At 39.4% G+C, this 23,906-nt stretch overlaps 1 protein-coding gene across 2 annotated transcripts; it reads left to right on the forward strand.

The window, feature by feature from the left end:
* Positions 1 to 549: 549 nt before the first annotated feature.
* On the forward strand, positions 550 to 23,906 carry LOC117435417 (STARD3 N-terminal-like protein). 2 transcript variants are annotated; one of them, XM_034058545.3, is made up of 10 exons: positions 550 to 666; positions 6,847 to 6,975; positions 15,832 to 16,112; positions 16,293 to 16,370; positions 17,289 to 17,366; positions 18,038 to 18,091; positions 18,175 to 18,292; positions 18,423 to 18,521; positions 21,971 to 22,026; positions 22,781 to 23,906. In XM_034058545.3, exons 3-9 carry the CDS (start codon positions 15,909 to 15,911, stop codon positions 22,021 to 22,023), a joined length of 684 nt encoding a protein of 227 aa, XP_033914436.1. In that variant the 5' UTR covers positions 550 to 666; positions 6,847 to 6,975; positions 15,832 to 15,908; the 3' UTR covers positions 22,024 to 22,026; positions 22,781 to 23,906. The 2 variants fall into 2 exon arrangements, with proteins under 2 accessions (XP_033914436.1, XP_033914438.1); XM_034058547.3 differs by lacking the exon at positions 6,847 to 6,975.

The raw sequence follows: 23,906 nt of genomic DNA on the forward strand, positions 1-23,906 counted from the left end.
CATTTAACAGGAGGTTGTATAATGTTTATATTTTAGGAATCTTATTAATGCAGAATTAATTCGATTTTAAAAGAGATGTAATCAGGAACACATCTTAAAGGGACTATTGTGTTAATGCTGAATACACTGTTACTGATGTAAACATACTAGTTCTGTTTTCTATTAAAGTAAGAACACTGCAGTTTTTGCAAGTGTAAATAAAATACTTAGAATATAAAATAAATAAATACATAAATAAATAAATAAATAAGGTGTGAATAGGACTGTTGTTATTTAATACAATAGCAATACATTATCAATAGTGGGAATTGTTCATATTGTGATACCATTGATATATCACAATGTCGCAGATTTATTTCTGTTTTCGATCCTCGAATCTCTTAATCACAAATTAGAGAAAGAAAATCTGATTCCAGGGAATTTTTGAAAATCTTCGCTCTCCTACTCCAATTTTGCTTTGCCATTTTTTTTTTTACTACATCTCCCATGCACCCACCTTCCTATATAACATTTTCCTGTGTATCTGCGTTTCCTGTCCTCCAGAAACAGGGGTATCTGCAGGTCACAGTTTCACTTTCAGATACGCAATGCTAATAATAACTTCGAGTGGGTGGCTACAGTAGATACAATACAACATAACACAACATATAACCCTGCGATTAACGGGTAGGATAGCACGTTTTTTTATTATTATATATGTGTATATTTGTTACCATAAGTATAGAGATGATTACATTTGATATTATAGGAGTGAACCCAGTGGATCTGTGTTGTATAGCTACAGTAGCGGATATAGCTGCTCGCCACTTCTTGGTTATTTGAATTTCGATACCGATATAGGATTGGCGTTTTATATACTACAGTCTTTGGTTTGTGGTTTTAATACAAGAATCAATACAGGGTCATTTGTATTTCTTGTCATTATACAGACTGAGACAGCCTTTTGGGATAAATAATGATTCTATAAATGTTAAGACTAGGTGATGATCATTGATGATGACGTCGGACAAACAAACATCCATTTAATTTGCACGGATGTAGCAGAAATCCGACACTACAGTCGCTGCTAGCAATTAATCTGTTTACAACAAAACAGCCTGCTGTTCATCATGTTGTCCATGTCACAGACTCGGTAACTAGTACAGTATGCGTTAGTTTAGCGGTCAAGTCAGTGCGACAGACAGCTATGTGAGAATATGTGCGTGAACATGGAATACAAATTAAAATAAAGCACCATTGGACTCCTCCAGAGGGAAGAAACAAATATATTGAAGTAGTTGGAAATTAAACACTCTAGTAACAGGCTTAAGAAGTAAAGGTAAACTAAATGTAAGAATGAATAAGAAGCGCTAAAGCAGGTGTTCTCAAACTCTGTCCTCTGTTTATTGTTTAGCCATATTTTTGTTGATTGAGACAGAGTATGAGCCAGATTGCAGCAGGGATGTTGAAGCCTGGATTGAAGCGTCTGTAACAATCTGCTTCCAGGGCATTGATACGCGCATTGTGTACTTGCGTCTGTCATCCAGGTCAACCCTGTTTTATCAACAGCAGTGTGAAATCGTGTACCCGACCCACATGACACCGGGTCCTGACCCGGGTAGAGCATGCCAGTGTGAAAGGGGCTGTAGACAAGAAACCATTAGAATACATCAGATATGGGGATGACATATTTGGAATATGGGCACATGGAGAAGAATCTCTTGTACAGTCTCATAAATTATCAAATGATATCCGTAAAATTTCGGTGGATTTAAGGTGGACACAATCTGAAATTGAATGCTTAAACTTGATCATGGATCAATTAAAACAGATCTTTATTTGAAACCTACTGATATGCATCAGTACCTACTATGTCATCTGCACATCCTATCTGTACTAAAAGAGCAATTCCTAAAGGGTGGGGTAATCTGTTTACAGAAAGGAATTAAAAATAAATCTTAAGAAAAAAAGGATATAACGAATTGAGAGAATTGATAAAAGTTGACAAACTCAATAGGAATGAACTACTTGATTATAAGAAAAGTGAAGAGTGTGTTAAGAGTATCATTAATAATTACATATTCGAAATTATTACCCAAAATTTTAAAAAAATAAATAAATTGGAAGCATTTACATATACTTCATAATTCTGAAAAAATGCAAAAAATATTTCCCAAAGCAGCGATCGTACCATTTAGAAGGGATGCAAATTTGGCTGACATTTTAGTCCACAGTAAACATAAAGGGATCATTGATGCATTAAGGGACACTGAAACCTGTAAAAGCACTTGTAAAGTATATAAAGATAAAACTGAAATCGCAAATAAGGAAAATAAATATTCAGTCTTAAAAAATCTCTATTGGTAATAGATTCAGTAGTTAACTTTTAGTCTAAACATTTGTCATTTAATTTATTAGGGTTCATTAAATAAAGAATGTCTGTAAAGTTTCATCAGAATTGGCCAAACAGATTTATATTACAGTCTTCCTTCAGAGTATAGAACATTCACAAAGAAATACATATTATAATTATTATTTGTTTATTTAGCAGACGCCTTTATCCAAGGCAACTTACAGAGTCTAGGGACTAGGGTGTGTGAACTATGCATCAACTGCAGAGTCACTTACAATTACATCTGACCAGAAAGACAGAGCACAAGGAGGTTAAGTGACTTGCTTGGGGTCACACAATGAGTCAGTGGCTGAGGTGGAATTTGAACTGGGGCCCTCCTGGTTACAAGCCCTTTTCTTTAACCACTGAACTACTGAACCACACAGCCTAACACATGAATCTCTCTGTCTCTCTCTCTCTCTCTCTCTCTCTCTCTCTCTCTCTCTCTCTCTCTCTCTCTCTCTCTCTCTCTCACACACACACACACACACACACACACACACACACACACACACACACACACACACACACACACACACACAGACAGACAGAGAGAGAGAGAGAGAGAGAGAGGTTGGGGATACTACTTTTCATTATCCCCCACAGGCAATGGACAAACAATTATTCACTAGTGTTTTAACATAACTTTGGTATGGTCACATATGATACCTCAGAACTTTATACTACCCCTGTGGCCTCAGAAGGTCAATCAAAAACAGTCTTCTGACTGAATTAAGTTGGTACACCAGCGTGTAAACATTAACATGCACCCCTGCAACACAGGGGAACATTTTAGTGGTCACACTCCTGTGTACCAGCTAGACTTAGAGGGAAGACATGTTTAAGAGCTGTTTTGTGGCCATCAGTCATATTGTGACTGAAACAGAACGCAAGTGATTGTAAACAATAAGTAGACTTTAACATAAATTATATGTCCAATCCATAACCAGTTGACCTATTTAAATGTGTGAACACCTGTGAGTATTTGAAGATCCAGTGATTTGAATCCACTCTCTCCCTCCTCTGACGTGGTTTTCTAGCAAGATGATATAAAAAACACTTTTATGTGGCGTGTAAGTTTTGACTTGCACTGTTGAAAAGCTTTCTAATTTCTGCATTAGCCGTAGTCCTTTTTTTTTTTTTTAAATACAACTACAACTACCTGTGTTAGTTTTTCGCCTAACATGTAATGCTTTACCACATTTGGTTACCTGTAAGTAAATGAGGTCAGGACCTCAGTGATGAAAGGAATCAGTAGGAGACTGAATCGTTCTCCACCTCTTCAATGCTTAAAATGCTTTGCATGCTTTACTTTAAACATAATTTAAAGTACTGTACATAAGGCATGCAAACTTTAATTAGGCTAAGCATGGCCTGGCCACTGAACTAATCTCCCTTCGATAAATGTACCATAGTAAAAGCATAGCAAAGTGTACTAAAGCACGGTGAAACATGGTAAAGCATTGGTAAATATTGTAAAGCCATGAGAGATATGGTAAAGCATATTGAAAACATGGCAAACTATGGTAAATGCATGGCATAACCATAGGAAAAACATGGAAAACTGTAAAATTACTGTGCAAACTTTTATAAGGGTTACCCTACACCCATGCATATTATACAGAATATACGGTAGCCTACCCACTATGTACTAGGTTACATTTTTTCTGATTTCCCTCACCCAATGAAACTACATTTGCAATATACAGCAGACCTTTGCACACCATAATGTTTCCAGCCTGATTTCAGTACTGTTGGCAGGTGTGCTTCTGGTGGTAGCTTCCCTATAATATAATGTAGCTTTATTATATCTGCTGAAGAGATTTCAGCTAATCAGGAAATTGCGTTTGGGGTGACTTGTACAAACAAAAAAAGCAACCTCACTCGTTACTGTGTTCTGGATGAGATGGTGTCCACTGTATGCTTCTATACAGTAGGTATGTGTTGTCAAGACAGGAACTGAAGCCTATATGAGCGTAAAGGCTGAAACTAGAAGATCTTAGAAGTAGGGAGGGAGCATTCATGGACTGTCTCAGGGTAAGTAAGTTATGCCAGTCTTAAGTACTGTAGAGGATTTAATAAGAGTGTGGTGTCAGGGGCATCAGCAGTCAAATGATATGAGTTGAGCACAGCAGCAAGGAATGGTAGACTGAAGATGTAAAGTCCATCATATTTAAAGTGATGATGGGTTTCCTAACTAACAGTAGAGATACCGGATGTTGAGTGAAGTGCATGCTGTACAATACAGGATCATTTCAAAGTTTCCTGTAATGCAGAAAGTTTGTGTGAGTCATCAGAAGTGGGAACTTAAAAGCATGGATACGTATTTTTTTCACATCATTTGTGAAATTGGTGTGCAATAACTGGATTTGTGTGAGATTTTGAGAGAAGTTGTTCTTCATCTGTGTCTGGTTATTAAGTATGATACATGAGGTTACAAATATTTAACTAGAAATAGTTAAAATGACAGATAAGATAGAGCTAATGGGGTTGGTTTACACAGAGTAGTGATTAAAGAGAGGGAAACAGACCCAGCTAGCTAACTTTCTTATATACTGTAGCCTACAACAAGCACAAAATAAAACTAAATGAGTAAAAGGAAACACAGAATATACAGTAATCAATTATTATTACAAAATACCATAGCTAACAAAAAGGAGTCCATGCATATTCTTGCAGCCAACGTCCGCACTGTTAACTTGCAGCCACTCCCTTCCTGTCTGCTCTGGTAGCCAGAGGGTGAGCCTCTACATTCAGACTTTCTGTTCTAATGCAAACTGCCAGAAATTGTAATGTTACCAGAGTGTTGTAAGAGTTTATAGATGATCCATTAAGGACCTGTGTTTTTAATATTAATATCTTTGAGAACGATTTAAGAACACAACAGATAAGATAGCTATTAGATTGAAAGCAAAACAAACCCCATCATTTCAATTAATGAAAGGCTTTGCCCGATCCAATGCAAAGTGCGAAAGGATCACTAAACCCACAAAATCACTATGCACTTTTGTTGTGCTGTAGTTCTCCGTATCAGATGGAGCTTTGTCATGAAGTCAGTTTAAAAAAAAAAAAAAAAGTAATTTCTGTGTGCAATTTAGAAGGTGTCACTGTGCGGTTGGTTTAGATTTTGAAGTTCAGAACATTCTAGGAGGTTCCTGTAACATCTCCAGCTTTCAGAAACAAACCCACTTCATTGCAAATATTATTATTATTTCTTAGCAGACGCCCTTATCCAGGGCGACTTACAATTGTTACAAGATATCACATTATACATTATTTCATATTATACAGATATCACATTATTTTTACATACAATTACCCATTTATACAGTTGGGTTTTTACTGGAGCAATCTAGGTAAAGTACCTTGCTCAAGGGTACAGCAGCAGTGTCCCCCACTGGGGATTGAACCCACAACCCTCTGGTCCAGAGTCCAGAGCCCTAACCACTACTCCACACTGCTGCCCTAGTGAAAAAAAAAAAAACACTCTTGTTCATTTGTAGTTCTTTTTCTGGCCAAAGTTGAGCCCAAATCGTGAGCTTCATTTGTATAAGCAGACAGCATTTAAGATTGTGACTGGATATTTTACATGGTTACATTATTATTATTATTTATTTCTTAGCAGACACCCTTATCCAGGGCAACTTACAATTGTTACAAGATATCACATTATACGGAGATCACATTATTTTTTTTACATATTACCCATTTATACAGTTGGGTTTTTATTGGAGCAATCTAGGTAAAGTACCTTGCTCAAGGGTACATCAGCAGTGTCCCCCACCTGGGATTGAACCCACAACCCTCTGGTCAAGAGTCCAGAGGCCCTAACCACTACTCCACACTGCTGCCCCACTTTTTATATGATTACACGATGTAATATATATCTATCTATCTCTATCTATCTATCTGTCTATCTATCTATCTATCTAATACATATACTTTGCCAACCCCCCCCCCCCCCCCCCCCACAACTGCTGGGCTTAAAAATCCTCAAATTATGATTCCTAATATTTAATTTCTATCTTTGCACCAAATTAATACATCAAGAATATCCTTCATCTGTGTCATATTTTTGTTCCTGAATGCTTTAATTGTTCACATAAATACGGAATCTGAAACTGCTTATCTTTAAACTACATGAAACTTCCGTTAGAGGAAGGCAAAAATAGTGAAACTAGTGGTCTGGTAAATGTTTATTTTATTCTATTTAGGCAGGCTGCCAACATTTTTCATGTTAGATAGTTGAGTGTACAGTATTGTGTATGTTATAACAGGAAAAGCACTACACAATCGCACAATCTTAAAAATGCACTTGACCTTCAAATATGCCTTTATACAGTTTTTAATGAAACTGTGTTTTAGAGCTGTGAGCAAAACCACTTCTTGATTGATATACTGTAGGCCAAAGTGAATACCATACTTGAGGAAGTCTGCTTTCACTACTAGTGTAATAATGTTTTCTTTACATGCAGGTTTTCCTTCAACTGGAAAGCTGGCTTTGAATTTTAAAAGCAGGTCCGATCTTGAAGGGACAGTTTGAATCAGGAAACAAGAGGAATAATACAAGACTAGCTACAACAGAAAAGTGTAGCATAATTACAGTAAGTGGGATTTAATTTAATTTGAGGAACAAAAAAAAAAAAACACCTTAATGGTGTTTATTAATGACTCCAGGCATCTTTTTAAATACTTAAAAACAAAAAATATTGTGGTTGTCTTGTTGTTGTGATCCCAGCTCATCACAGGTGGCCCTTTCAGATTGTTCTAGCCATTATTTCTGGTATATTTGTGTCAGTCAGTCTTGGACTGGAAGTTTGTGTTGTGGTACATGGGAATGCAGCAATGTTAACACAGCACAGGGACGCTGTGTTAAAGGGCAATACGAGGTTCGGTAGTGATGCAGGTCATGCACTACTCATCTGTGTCGCACACTGCTTGTTATCTAGTTATCTGTCCCCTGGTGTGCAATGGAGAACATGCACTGCTAACCACTGTATATGTCAACAGTTTGTACTTTCCAGGGCTGTAAATGGTCTAACAATTTAAATATTTCTGAATATTATTGTTCTGAATTCTACTCTGCTTATGCCCTATAACAAGTAATACAGATGTATGCAAAAAGAATACATGTATCTTATTCAATTAGAAGGTTATCTAAAGGGCTTTGACCACTTCATAGCTGGGATTTTGTCTGCTTTCTGTATAATATTTCAGAATCTTACCAGAAATGTATACTAGTTTACTATTTTAATTTTTTCCACAATGACCTTAAACACAAACTTAAAACACATATGTTGTTTACTCAGCCAAAATTGTGCAAGATGTACTATACCTATTGCTATGGCTTGTATAGTTACTAATTAAGCCTCTTGTTAGTGTTTTTAGTGCTTCTTAAAGCCAAAACTAAAGTATCCTTATTCATTACTGTATGAAATCCACCAAAACATATGTTTGCTTTTTTAACCTGTAGTACTGACCTAATAAGTCAATTGTATTAATTGGATTATTGTCTAAAAATACCAGGTGAAAATGTGTATTAGTAGTATTATAATGCAGTTATTATTATAATGTGTCAGTGCAATTTATTCATGAGCTTTCTTCAAGATCGGTCCACCCTTTGTCTAGGTCATATGATCACATCTGTGCTTGTGAAATGATACAGTTTAAATAATTAAGCATCCCCATGAATTTGAAAACATGCTGCATCTACTACTGTCTCATAAACCATCTCATAAGTCATGACTTTGGTTTCAGGATGATAAATAACTAACGCTTCAGGAATCGCAGCTGTATTCTGTGACATGAGATCAACTTTGATTGTGGGTATCGTACAAGAAAAAACAACCCTTTTCCTGCCAGCTGTCTTGTATTAAATATTCATTTTTCAAGCCTTCCCCAGTAATAATAAGCATGTCAGTGGAATTCAATGCCACAACAGTAAATACAAAAATAAAGCAATCAGGAAGACCTACATGAAAAATGTAACTTTGACAAAAGCCTGCGTATTCTGAGAACTACAGTAACTTCTTTAGTGACGTCCTCTATTAAACCACAAAGTATACAGCATCCAGTACCTTGCTAAAGAAAGTCCTTGACAGGTTTCATCACAATTGGACAATCTGTAGATACTGTAAAGCTCTAAATACTGTGGATACTTTCAGTGTATACCAAGTGGGGGGGAAAAATGGTAATTTCCCCCCTGATGAGTTTGTAAAGGTGCAAAACCCACAGTACTATAGTTCAGTGGTTCTCAAACTTTTTAGACTTTTGGAATCTAAAATAACATTAGGTCATCGCAGATTAGTGCTAATCATGGTCAATGAAGCCAGCAAGAAGACTACTTCCTCATTGATAAAGAAGGTCTTCTGACTTGGTTAGTGGTGGACCTCTTTTTACTCCCACTTTCTAAGCAGTAAATGTAGGTGATATGCAGAACCTCTTCATTTACTTTTTTTGTGATCAAATGTTTATTGGGGAAAGTACCAAAACATATCAGTATAAATACAATACAATAATTCCCCATATTTTACATTTTCACCACCCCTCCCAAACCACCCCCCACAAAGGACCTCCCTAACCAATATCAGTCAGATAAAACTGAAGAAAGATTAATCAAGGATTTAATAGAGTCTGCAGCTGATCTCCAGGCCTGCACAGTCCTCTCCCCAGTGCCATGGACCCGAGCAGTAGAAAGTTCCATATAAAATTATATCAAGAAAGGCAAGGGTCCATTGACCGTAGGGGAGGGAATGCAGATCATTTTTATAGCTGCTGTTAGACCAGCCAACTATATCCGTTTCTGCTGCAGTGGTAGATCGAGGGATGAGTCATCATTCAGTAATATTATCTTAGCAGAGCAAGGGATATTCTTCTCAAGATCAGTGGACAGAGCTGAAGAGACCCCAAAACACAGCCACAACAGGACACTCCCAAACCATATGTTAAAAGGAGCCAACAGTATCTAGGGGACAGTATGCACATGCAGGGGTAGGGATAAGATTAATTTGGTAGCGTCTGCGAGGAGTTAAATAAGTTCTATGAAGATAATTAAAATGAGTCAGCTGATGGTTTGGCTTTTTGGAAACAGAGCTTAGATTATCCCAAATAGTTTCCCAGCAGGTTTCTTCATTTTTAATAGATAAACCCCTATTCCAGATAGTGTTAACCACCAAAGGTTTATATGATGACTTAAGGAAATGAACATAAAATGAGGAAACCAGACCTTTAGTTGTTCCCCCTGTGTCTAACATGTCATGTAGGACATGTGAAGGCAGATCTGTCCCCCAGGTAACGCCACGCATTGCAGAACGAAGTCGAAGGTAAAAGAAGAAAGCTATCTGGCAAGTCGGATTGCAATTGTAAATCTTGGAATGTGCGAAGCTGTTTATCTTTGCAAATTTCTGCAAAAGTATGTATCCCCTTGTCTCTCCATTGTGGAAATAAAAAGGGGGAACCGCCTGACAAGAGATCGAAATTATGAAAAATAGGAGTATGAGAGAACCATTTGGATTGGCGTTTGTTATGCTTTTCCACTAAGCGCCAAATTGTAATTAAATGAGAGATTATAAGTCCAAAACAAAGTTGACATCGCTTGAGAGGAGAACCTCTTAATTTATAATAATATTACCTTTTTTTGTCATAATGCATGTGTGCTACTGCAGAAACTAATCTGTGTGACTACTGATTTCTAATGTATTGTACTGCACAGATGGTAAAAGATTAGACTTGATGAATCAGAATGTTTATCTAAAGGCTGTAGGCTACTCTGAGGTTCTTATAATCTACTGTATACAGAAGAGAAGTGATACAGGTTATTTAATAGTAGGGGGCCCACAGCCACTGTCGTGCAAAACAGTATTTTTTGGATGTTTTCTATGCTTCTAGAACCAACGTGGTTTAAGTGATGAGTGAATGTTAGCCACAGTAGTGACAGTCACAAACAGGGCTAAATGCCATGTTAGTTCATCGTACTTCTTTTCAGGTTCAAATGGTTCTCTCGATGTCATACTAACTATTTACCATAGTGTCATATAGTCTATATTGTTTGTCTGTCTACCACATGTAATAAAAAAGTTCAACAGTGTTGTAATTCATCCCTGCATGTGGAATATACGGTTGTGTGTGTGTATGGGTTTAATTAATGTATAATTCTTGATACAATGCAGTTGCAGTTTGAAGTTAGAGATCATAATCTGCAGCAACTGCAAGTCAGTTTCACAACCACGCTTTCAAATCCTGACCATTTTTACATGTACTGAACTACAGTGCTAGAAAGAGGATTTCTAATATGTACTTTAAGCACCATAAGGCTTATATTTACTGTTTTAGGTATTTTCTGAAATAGATCACTGTAAAATTACCCTGCTACTTTAAATCTACCTCCAGTATCCTTATGTCTTTCTTCATAAAAATAATTAATCTTCTTCAGATAAAGTCAATCAAAAATAGTTTATTCAGGAATCAAAATGGAAACAGGAACAAAGCAAATCTCAATCAAAAATAGTTTATTCAGGAATCAAAATGGAAACAGGAACAAAGCAAATCAAATGTGATTGTCACAAAGACGGCCAGAGTGGGTGGCGTCAGACCAGACAGGAATTCAAACAAAGAGACGGTGGTTGTGATGAGCTGAGTGCAATGGCTGCACTCAGCGTTTATTAACAAATAAAAGGTTTGAACAACGGAATACAAAACAGGACACGGCACTACACGCCAAAATAAACAGACATAAAAAACGACTAACACTAAACAAACGGTGCACGGACAGACAAACAAACACGGTGAGTACAAACACTTTACGTTTACGATTAATGATTTTAACTCTCCTCTCTCTCTCTCACCCGTTCTCCTCTTCCGAACACCTCACCCTCACTGAACGAAATGTGCGTCTATATATACTATTGTGCTGGGATTCAATTACTAATTAATTATTCACTTGAATCCCAGCACGTGAATTAATTCTGTGCAACCCCGTGCTCACATATTACATTTAACCAGCACGTGAAGTGATTTGTGCTCTCCTCGTGCCTAAATACAAATCTACACTTTAAATACACGTGAAACACAGACCCGTTTATATCCCGTGTACCAATCTATACACCAACATTAACACACGCACGCAACATACAAATGCACACAGGGACGGGGCACATTGCCACATATACCCCCCCTTGTGCGCAGCACACATGGCCTCAACGGCCACCTCCCCCCTTAAAAACCCAGCAGTCCAGGACAAAGTCTCGGGCTGGGAAGGGAGGCTTCAGTGGGCCCATGGCTGGCCATGCTGTCAGCACCCCTGCCGGTAGTGGCACGGCTGACAGCCTGTTGGTCCCGTCCTGCAGCGAAAAAGCTGCGGGGGCAGGTGGTCCCCCGACCTCCCCCTTCTTCGTAGCCGGCAGCTCCCTCCTGTGGGGCTCCGGCCACAAGAACTCCTGCAGCGAAACTGCTGCTGGGGAAAGTGGTCTCCAGACCTCGTCCCCCTTCTTTGTAGCCGGTAGCTCCCTTTGGTGGGGCTCCGACCACAGTACTGCCGGCAGCGAAGAAGCTGCAGTGGGAGCAGGTCTCCGGACCTCCCCCACGATCTCCGGCAGCGAAACTGCTGCTGGGGTTGGTGGTCTCCAGACCTCCTCCCCCTTCGTGGCCGGCAGCTCCCCTTTCTGGGGCTCCGGCCACCGTACTCCCTGCGGAGGTACGGGCAGCAGAGGCAGCTCCTGCTCCTCTGCTCCGGGCGGTGGCGGAGGCAGAGGCAGCTCCAGCTCCTCTGCTCCTGGCGGTGGTGGAGGCAGAGGCAGCTCCAGCTCCTCTGCTCCTGGCGGTGGTGGAACCAGCAGGCATTCACCCTCTGCTGGTGGAGGTGGAACCAGCAGGCATTCACCCTCTGCTGGTGGAGGTGGGACCAGCAGGTTTTCACCCTCTGCTGGTGGAGGTGGGAGGGGCAAGCAGTCCTCCCACTGCGGTGGAGGTGGAACCAGCAGGTATTCACCCTCTGCTGGTGGAGGTGGGAGGGGCAAGCAGTCCTCCCACTGCGGTGGAGGTGGCGGAGGTAGAGGCGATGGGGCTGATGCTGGCCACTCAGAGGGAGGCTGTGGCGGTGCTGGCTCCCTCTGCTGTGGCGGCTGGGCATGTGCGCGCCGTGCTGCCTTCAGCAGCATAGCTAGAGGCTGCTGGGGGACACCAGCATCCTGCCCTTCTCCCCCCCAAAAATTTTCAGGGGGTTGAGCCTGTAACTCCTCCCCTTCTGGCTCTTGGGACGGCACCAGCAGGTATTCACCCTCTGCTGGTGGAGGTGGGACCAGCAGGCATTCTCCCTCTGCTGGCAGCTTGGGTCCTACGGCTGTGGAAGCCCCGACTTTCCTCTCTTTGGGCTGTGGACGCACCGACTCCTCCCTTTTGGGCTGTGGACGCACCGACTCCTCCCTTTTGGGCTGTGGACGCACCGACTCCCCCCTCTTGGGCTGTGGACGTTCGGGCTCCCCCCACTCAGGCGTAGGACGTTCGGGCTCCTCCCACTCAGGCGTAGGACGTTCGGGCTCCTCCCACTCAGGCGTAGGACGCTCGGGCTCCTCCCACTCAGGCGTAGGACGCTCGGGCTCCTCCCACTCAGGCGTAGGACGCTCGGGCTCCTCCCACTCAGGCGTAGGACGCTCGGGCTCCTCCCACTCAGGCGTAGGACGCTCGGGCTCCTCCCACTCGGGCGTAGGACGCTCGGGCTCCTCCCACTCGGGCGTAGGACGCTCAGGCTCCTCCCACTCGGGCTGTGGACGCTCAGGCTCCTCCCACTTGGGCTGTGGACGCTCAGGCTCCTCCCACTTGGGCTGTGGACGCTCAGGCTCCTCCTCATAACTGCGGAAGGGACAGTTGGCGAACAGATGATCCTGGTCGCAGAGGAGGCACCCCGGCGTTGGCTTGTTAGATCGCCGTGGATGTCTGGCCCTTAGGCGGCACTCCTCCTCCCTGTCCTTCACCTCTTTATCCTCCTTCCATCCCATTTTATTTATATATATATATTTTTTTTTTTTTGTAATCCAACACTTTTTTTTTTCACAAAATGCGGTTCCTGCTCTGGCCTGAGTCCTGGAGGCGCTGTCGATCCCACGCAGGACACCACGTGTCACAAAGACGGCCAGAGTGGGTGGCGTCAGACCAGACAGGAATTCAAACAAAGAGACGGTGGTTGTGATGAGCTGAGTGCAATGGCTGCACTCAGCGTTTATTAACAAATAAAAGGTTTGAACAACGGAATACAAAACAGGACACGGCACTACACGCCAAAATAAACAGACATAAAAAACGACTAACACTAAACAAACGGTGCACGGACAGACAAACAAACACGGTGAGTACAAACACTTTACGTTTACGATTAATGATTTTAACTCTCCTCTCTCTCTCTCACCCGTTCTCCTCTTCCGAACACCTCACCCTCACTGAACGAAATGTGCGTCTATATATACTATTGTGCTGGGATTCAATTACTAATTAATTATTCACTTGAATCCCAGCACGTGAATTAATTCTGTGCAACCCCGTGCTCACATATTACATTTAACCAGCACGTGAAGTGATTTGTGCTCTCCTCGTGCCTAAATACAAATCTACACTTTAAATACACGTGAAACACAGACCCGTTTATATCCCGTGTACCAATCTATACACCAACATTAACACACGCACGCAACATACAAATGCACACAGGGACGGGGCACATTGCCACAGTGATACATCAGTGAACTCACGTACAAGTCGCAATTGATGGTGTTCTGAGCTGGCATCAGTGTAGATGTTATTTACTTCTGAGCTGAGCTTTCATGGCATCAGAGATGTTTTTTCTGAGTAGGCATGGCAAAGAGATGTTAGTTTCTGAGCCACTATCAGTGTAGATGTTAGTTAGCTGAACTGACCCGACCTGACCAAAGAAATGACTTCGTACAGCACAGATAAACAGCTGGCTAACGTTATTTCCTTGAACAAATTTGGTCTTATATCCCTAGCATGATGCATGGTGTGAGACAAAGCACATTTGTGTTTCTTTTTCACTTTACCAATGTCTACAGAAACCCAGATAACAAGAAGTTACATTTAAGAACAATGCTATGTTGCTCAATTCTCACAGGCAGCAAAGCACTGTACCCACGCATCACAAGGTCGAATGACAAGGCTGGTGATTGCAAACTACTGATGTGCACCAGCTATGTACAGCTTAATTTTAAGAGTCCATTAACCCTGCATTGATTCAGAGCTTACATTAAACACAGGAAAATCACACAATGTTTACAGACAGTTTCAATGATTTCTTTACCATTTAAATGGGGAGCATAAGTAACAGTAGTATAATGGAAAGGAACAAAGGCTGACAATGAGGGCTTGTGCAGTTTAACTGGAACAATGTGTACCCTGCCCCACATAAGGTGTGTGTGTAGCAGAAAAAGGTTAGTGTGTTATTATGCGTTCCGTGATACTTACCTAAAGTTAGAGCATGTCACTTTTAACAAAAGTAAATGGTTTTAGAACCAGTTTCAATTGGTTTGATAATGGTTTGTATATAGGCTCAAAACAGCTTATTATGCAGAAACAATTTATGTGAAAACAAAAGTGTTATCATCTGTCCCGAGGCCAGAGCTGCCACAGCTGCACTCTGAATTATGAAAAGCCAGTCAATCCCTACATGGGTGTATTTCGGGCCACATGCTAAGCTAAAGAGCTACAAGGTCAGGGAAATCCTTACAGTACGGTGTTAACCACAGTATTTTTGCACTGAATTTTGGCAATTTTCCCATGCTTTTCCCATGGTCATACTCTGCATTTATCATAGTTTACCCTGGCTTGTCTTGTTCTTTAATATGCTTCACCAGACCTTGCTATTCTTTACAATGCTTATCTATCCTTTACCATGATGTCACAATGCTTTATTACATGTTGCTATGCTTTTACTCTCAGCTAGATGAAAACGGGACCCCACGTAGACAGATAGGGGCAGGGGGATTACATTACAGCCTCTTGACATTGGCACATTAGAAGTGACACACTTGTTAATGGGGTTCAAATAAGTGATGTGTTTTATTTTGATTCATTAGCCATGCAAAGTGCTGTGGCGTGAACTGAAATGATGTATCCATCCCCCCATGTAGGCTATTGTCACACAGTTAAACTAAGTGACAAAGGATCGCACGATAGGGATTCACTTCTCTACAGTATTGTTCTGCTTCATAAAAGTAAAAATAGGCCCTCCTCTGTTTTCGCCTTTCCTATTTGCATACAATGTTATGCAAATACCCAGGTACTGTACGTATGAACTTGGTTCCTATTCATTTTTAAGGGAATCTGTTAAACAGAAGTTGGGCTGCAATCGTTCCCAAGGCACAGTGCAGATGTTAGGATTGTCTGTGTAATGTTGTAACTGCTGCAGAAACCAGGACACTTGATTTTATTCTTATGTCTCTTATCGTTGCGTTTCACAGGCATCGTGCATGAGAGCCCGGGATGTGTCTGGTGAGCTCCTGCACTGGAACAGCTAGTCGGCGGGCAGGCTGGTGAGATGGAGAGAGCCCTGAGTGGGAGTGTGGACTCCAGGGCTTCCCTGCACACTGTCAGCTCCATTAATGCAGCACAGCTCTCAGCCAGACTTGAGTCCTACGAATCCAGGGAAAAGAAATCCATATCTGATGTCAGACGGACTTTTTGCCTATTTGTTACCTTTGATCTTCTATTCATTACCTTGCTGTGGATCATTGAACTGAACGTAAGTTGTGTTACTCCCATCACCAAAAAAAGAAAAATGGTATCTTTCTGAATTTCAACGGTTTGAAGTTATTAGCAACATCAAAACAGAGCCCTGAGTGTTTTGTAATGCATGGTGTACATCTGGCTGCGTTTTGTTTATTTATTTATTTATTGATTGATTGATTGATTTTAATTCTAGGTAGACGGAGGCATTGAAAAACAGTTAAGCAAGGAAGTTCTTTATTATGATTACCATTCCTCCTTCTTTGACATATTTGTAAGTACATGATTTATACTTAATATCATAAATGGGGGTTGTTGAACAGGGCTGTGAATATTTCTAGAAACATCAGTTGGATTTGCATGGCACACCATGGTACAGATCATCTATGCCATTTATTGTGTTGTCAAACTAAGGTCAAATTACCTTGTTTAGTATTACTGTTTATTCGGCAGCATTTTATATTGGTGTGGCAATGCGCCCCGCCCCTGTGTGTATATTATGTGTTGTATGTTGCGTGCGTGTGTTAATGTTGGTGTATAGTCATTGGTACACGGGATATAAACGGGTCTGTGTTTCACATGTGATTTAAAATGTAGATTTGTATTTAGGCACGAGGAGGGCACAAATCACTTCATGTGCTGATTAAATGTAATATGTGAGCACGGGGTTGCACAGAATTAATTCACGTGCTGGGATTCAAGTGAATAATTAATTAGTAATTGAATCCCAGCACGTGAATTAATTCTGTGCAACCCCGTGCTCACATATTACATTTAACCAGCACGTGAAGTGATTTGTGCCCTCCTCGTGCCTAAATACAAATCTACATTTTAAATCACACGTGAAACACAGACCCGTGTACCAATGACTATACACCAACATTAACACACGCATGCAACATACAACACATAATATGCACACAGGGGCGGGGCGCATTGCCACAATTGGTAATTTAATTAAAAATATATTCCTGCTAAGGGGATTGATTAACATTTAAAGTAAAGGATATTTGTATAAGTAACTAAACCAGAATTATGAATATATAGTAAACATAAAATAGTAATAATAAGTTTAGACTTAGACACATTTAAAAAAATACGGAATACCAAGTATTCTGTATTTACCAGTGAGTGTTTTGTGGGCAAACATATGGACGTTTTTACACATTACAGCATTTGTTTTTAATGGCAGGTACTAGCAGTTTTTCGATTTACTCTATTGATACTTGCTTATGCAGTGTGCAAGCTGAGACATTGGTGGGCTATAGCGGTAAGTGTTTAACCTTGTTGGTTGTTGGCTGTGCTAGTACAGGTGGTTAAATCGGTCATTGCTGCACTTACATGTTTGTTGAAATCATTTAATGCTGTGACCCAGGGCACTTAAGTGACATTGTATGTGTATTCAAGATGGTGCACTTACCTTATGCTTTTTGATCTTATCATTTTACCTTTTATCATATGGAATGCATGTAAAGTATATGTATGTAAAACTTACAATTTAGGTCAGGTGACCTGTGAACTGTGTTGCAGAACCACTTTCCAAAGCTGATTACAGGGCACTAACAACAGATGAGCTGAGCTGTAAATGCAATCCAGGAAACCTGACCTATATACATTAGCATGAGAAGCTGTAATCATTTCTAGGGAAACTTAAACAAAGTATTCGATATATTATATAGCGCACACAGATGCTTGTCTCATTCTATATCTTCATATTATCAACTTCTGTTTGATGTTTTTTAAAAATGTAGTCTGCATTTGTAAAGTTTTAACTTTAGCATTATAAACATTGGCTTAGTGCACTGACTAACATTAAAAGATCTGTTACCATATAGATAAAAAGTTAAACTAAGGCTAGAAAATATGGTAATTGTGTGTGTGTGTGTGTAGATATATATATATATATATATATATATATATGTTTTAATTTCTACATTTCAGATAACAACAGCAGTTACCAGTGCCTTTTTAATAGTTAAAGTCATCATCTCAAAGGTATGTGTGCATATCACAAAATGTCCTAAATATCTGAAGTGTCACAAAAGCACAATTATGCATTAAGAGACTGTGTCTTTCAGCTGCTTACCCAAGGTGCTTTTGGCTACCTGCTGCCTATTATGTCCTTCATACTAGCATGGATAGAGACCTGGTTTTTGGACTTCAAAGTATTGCCACAAGAGATGGAGGATGAAAACAGTGAGCATGCATTTTATTTTGGTCCTGTCAAAGTAATTCGATATTTAAAGCTGACCTCTTGGAGACTCAGAAGGATGTGTTGAAAGCGTCCTCCGATACATCCTGTTCATCTGCAGTGCGTGTTTTGCAGGGTTCCAGTCAGTTCCGGATGCCTCAGAGAGGGCGGTGCTTATTCAACCAGGCCCTCTGTCTGATGGACAGTTCTACTCGCCTCCAGAGTCCGTAGCAGGTAAGGGCAAAAACACATGAAGAACTCAATGATTTACATAAATATTCCATCTAGTATGAAAGCTGTTGTTGCATGACCTGGATTTTTAAACACCTCTCTCTGACTGTGGCAGACTAGACATGCAGTTACACACTTTACTGCTGTCATTGTTGTCTGTCTCAACTGTGTGAGAAACATACAGCGCAAATATAACGATGACAAAAAAGTAATAAATGATCCGTGCTGTGTGGTTCAGTGGTTAAAGAAACAGGCTTGTAACCAAGAGGTCCCCGGTTCAAATCCCTCCTCAGCCACTGACTCATTGTGTGACCCTGAGCAAGTCACTTAACCTCCTTGTGCTCTGTGTTTCAGGTGAGATGTAATTGTAAGTGACCATGCAGCTGATGCATAGTTCACACACCCTAGTCTCTGTAAGTTGCCTTGGATAAAGGCGTCTGCTAAATAATAAATAATAATAATATGTAATTGCACTGCAGCTGAGGTGATCCAATGTCTTCTGTCGGTGTGATTGATTCCCTTTTACCAGTTTCTCTTGAATAAAATATGTGGTCAGAGCCAGGGGCGTCATTTCAGAAAAATTCGCTCAATCTCTCATCCCCTCATCTCCAGTAGCTGTACGCATGTATGTTGTGCCCTTTTCATGCACGTAGTTAACTTTTTATTTGACTAACTAATACCAACATTTGCATATGGCGAAAATATGTATAGCATTGCCTAATCATTTCCTTCCATATGAATGCATATTTAAGCATCGTAACATTTTAAAATAGTAATTATAAACAGAATGTATCTAATACTATAGTGTACCACCTTAATTTAAATATAATTTTCTGCCGATCCACTATGAAAAAGATATTATAGAGCATCTATGTATTCCGGTACCAAACCCGGAAACGCACAGCACAGCCCCACAAATGAGCCTAAATCTCATTTTCAAATCTATGGTACTTTTTCTTTACAGCATGTATAAATAACTGTACCTGGGCATCAGCAATATTAATAGTTTCTTCCGCAAGTGAATACCTCCTTGTTGTCTCGCTGTGTTTAATTTCTTCCGTTTTCCACCTGCTGTGGCAAACATTTTCCTTTGACTCATAACGATATCAATAATACTATATTATTATAGAAATAATAGAATACAATGTAATTCTGTGTTGTCGATATAATCACTGGACAACGATGAACTATCAATAAAAAATGAATGATTCCCGCCGATGCCTTGAGACTATAAGTGCAAACAATTACATCACTTAGCAACCGTTACCGACTTCATTCCAGATCCGGGTTAGATTAGAAAGGAATTATGTTTATATGTGATTATATTATGTGTCTGGGGGGGGGGGGGGGGGTCAACAAGTGGAAGACATAATGCCATATTAATCGTCTTTGGGGGGGGGGGGGGGGGGGGTCTGCCAAGGTTTGCCCCCCCCTGTCCTATAGTGCATGACCAAAGGTTATTTACAGTATTAAAAAAAATATTCACATATGTGTGGTCCACATATTTGCCCCATTTCAGCTATGGTATAATGAAGGTATAATGAAGGCTGCTCGCAATGTGAAACAGGTGTTTTAATTAGCTTGCATCTGGCTCCACCTGCTGGTAGATTTAGGCATTAGCCAGCTCTTATTTCCCATGCACTTGAAGCAACAATGCTGACACAGAGGGGATTAAACAGTTTATAGATTGATTTTGTAAACTTAGCTTGGGTATATTAAGCCCTTGATCTCTTATTTAAAATAGATGCCTGCCTTTTTGTCATAAGGTAACACAGTGAGTGAATGCACTTTGTTGTGATTGGGAGGTATTTTGTTCACAAGAAACAGGGGAGGGGAATGTGTAACGAGCACTATAGCAACCACAGCCTCTGGCTCCTTTTCATACAGGTGAAGTCAGCACGCTGGCCAGCTTTTTCGCTAGAAATGGATTTGAATGGAAACATTTTTTTTCCTGATTATATGCATCACCTTTGCCAAATTCTTAGATTATTATTATTATTATTTATTTCTTAGCAGACGCCCTTATCCAGGGCGACTTACAATTGTTACAACATATCACATTATACATTATTTCACATTTTACAGATATCACATTATTTTTACATACAACTACCCATTTATACAGTTGGGTTATTACTGGAGCAATCTAGGTAAAGTAGCTTGCTCAAGGGTACAACAGCAGTGTCCCCCACTGGGGATTGAACCCACAACCCTCCGGTCAAGAGTCCAGAGCCCTAACCACTACATAACTGCTCATTCGCTTTGACATTTTAATAGAAACATAGCCACTGGTAATAAGCAGCATGTAATGGTGTAATTCTTTTATTTCGCCACAACATGGCACTCCTGCATCAAACAATTAGGGTAGCTCAGTAAAAGAGAACACAATATATTGTTCATTTTATTCAAATTATTAAAAAAAAAAAAAAAAAAAAACACAAATACTTTTCCACAGTAAGCATTTTTACAGGACATATAGGGGGTTTTGTTGTGTTTATATGGGTTACCTGTAAAATAATACCATTCAAATAAAGTAGCTTTGAATAGACACCGGCTTTGAATGGACTTCAGTTATTGAAAGACTAGGACTAACACCATTCTAACAAATACCTATTTCGAAGTTCAGCAACATAACCACAATCTTGGTATTACTTCTGTCCTTGTCTGAGTCTTTGTTATCTGTGTTGCAGGTAATGGAGTTGTGGTCTGTTATATTTCTCAATAATTTCATTAACATTTACCAAGTGCTCCAACTGTATTTTAGAACTGTTAAGCCACAGAATCAAAGTGATGCTTATCAGGAACATGCTTAAGTTAAAGCAGCTGTGGCTTTCTGTATCTTAGCCAATTTTAGGTGCCAAACCCTGTGGAACTGATCTGTTTGGTTGTGTTCCCTAGAATGCAGTACAGTTAATTGTGGATTGCGGTACACGTGTGAATTTTCCATTACATGCCTTTGCAGCCAAGTTTGCATTGTGGTTTGTGATCTCAAAGTGTCAGTTTACACAAAAGAAAGATGTTTGCTACCTTCCTGGGAATGCAGCTCAGTAACTGAAAATAATGTTTGTTTAACTGGCTAGCTCCTTGAAGTCTTCAAAAAATCTTTCCAAAAGCAGTCAAATACACAGGGTGTATACTTTCTTTAAGTTTGCCTTTTTAATTAATACATTGAATGAATTATTCATGACAAAAGTCTTATATATTCTTATCGTTTACTGTACTGAATACTGTAATTGGATTTTCTCTTTGTAATATGTTTATAAATTAGTAAAAGTCTGGAAAACACAACATATCAACTGGTAATCAATGTTTTAGAAGCCTCTGTAAGAATCTATTTTAGTTAATTCCTGTTTTCCACAAATATGGTACAAATAAGGACACACAACTGTCAATCGTATTTGTTTTACTGTCAATATTAAGACAGTGTAAATAATGTTTTTATTTGGTTTTAGATTCAGATGAAGAAACGGAAGAAAAGCAGGATCACGAGAAACTGGTTCTTTAGCTGGTACGTTGCATAAAATTAGAACTTTTGAGTTTAGGTAAGACACACAATATATCATTTTAGATCTTGATGTAAACCTGGCATTACTTTCTAAGAAGGTAGGATCCTGTGTGATCCGACATTGGTAAAGTGTTTGGAGCAAACAAACTGTACTTGCTGCGCATATCCATTCACTGCATCCTCCTCAGTCCTTTTAGACTTGAAATGGATTTTGGTATTTGTACTAGAAATCATATACAGTATTTTTTTGTTTGTTTGTTTTGTTGTTGTTGCTGGGACCAAATGCACTTAAGTGGAGACTAAATGCATTTTAGGTTCCAGCATCTAAGAAACTACAGTGCAGAAGTTATAAAGAGCCGGGCTCGTCTGCATTCGGGTTATAGAGCTTTTAATCTCATCTCACTGACAGGGAACAGAGTCCGTAACGGCAGTGCATCACACAACACTGCCCGTTCCATTAGTTTATAAAGATCTTAATGTAGAACCCTTAGCTCAAAATGAACAACGTTTGTTAACAGTTAATAAACTACAAAAGCGGCCCTTAAAATATAGCGTGACCCATGTTTGCTGATACAGGTTTCTTTCAAAGCTGTAAATATGAGACCTCCAGTATATCGCAAATTGAATTATTTCAATCGTTAACCACTTTAGGCAATCAGTTATATAATTACTCAAAAGTGTTTATATGAAATATTTAGTTGTAACTGATTTGCCTCTTGTTTAAATTAACCTACATTCTTTCCTTGATTCTCAACAGTGTTTCCTCAAAGAACAATGTGTGGTGCATCAAGACATGAGACCATTACAACCTTAATCTGCTCTGTGATCCAGTCACCAGTGGCACTGAAACGTTTCTTTACTGAACAAACTGGAACTGGTGTGGATGTTGACTCAAGAGTGGAAGCTACAAGAGCCTTCTTTTGCCTTAGAACTGCTAAGAGCACTGCTAGTCCTGTCCGTTTTCACTGTACTAACTCTCAATGCAATCAGCTGGTTCAGATGTCATGATCTGAATGTTCGGCAGATCTACAGCTAACTTAAACCATTAATTGTTAATAGTTATTTGTTGAGAAAACTTGTACCTTTTATAGTAAATCACTGTTCTCGGTACATTTTGTAATGAAAAAGTGGTTTCCTCTTCATTCATTTTTGTCAAGGTTACAGTACATTCTTGAGCACTGTGATGAATTATTTTTTTTATCCGAGAGTATATATTTTACTTTTAGGAACGGCTTGTTTTAATGAACAGCAACAAAACTGAACGCCTATTATACAAACACATGTTCCGGCTTATATTTTAACGTTAATTAATTAATGTTAATTAATGTGACGGTAACATACACTGAAGTTCCAATGCGTAATTTGAATTGAAATGAGTAGCTGAATAACACAACTTGCTGTTCGTTTAAATACAGCAAAAACTCTGCTTTTGCATTAATTTTAGAAATTGAGCCTTCTATATAGTACTTTTTATGTGCAATTGACACTCCTTTCTAATGATTCAAAAACAACATTTCACCAGGACTCTATTAAAGAATTGCTGTGATTAAAAAAATAAGCTAATTTAATTTTCTTTGAAATCTGGTATTGGAAAACATCACAGGGCTTTCTACATAATTGTTTAAAATTGTCATAAATTTCAGTTAGAAATATTATCTTGTAATAAATGTAAATTACAATAATGTATCTGATTACAATGTATATGAAAGGTATGCATGTGTAAATATAAGTGCAGTATTTTTTTTTATATGAAGTGCAATGGAAAATATACATAAGGCTTAAAAAAGGAACTCCAATTATCGCATGAATGTATGCTCTGTACCAATCCCAGATCCACAGCATAGTGATCCCATGTTAATTAATAAAATATTTTCCTGTCAATA

This window comes from Acipenser ruthenus, chromosome 3 (assembly GCF_902713425.1).
Source record: "Acipenser ruthenus chromosome 3, fAciRut3.2 maternal haplotype, whole genome shotgun sequence".
Lineage (NCBI taxonomy): Eukaryota > Metazoa > Chordata > Actinopteri > Acipenseriformes > Acipenseridae > Acipenser > Acipenser ruthenus.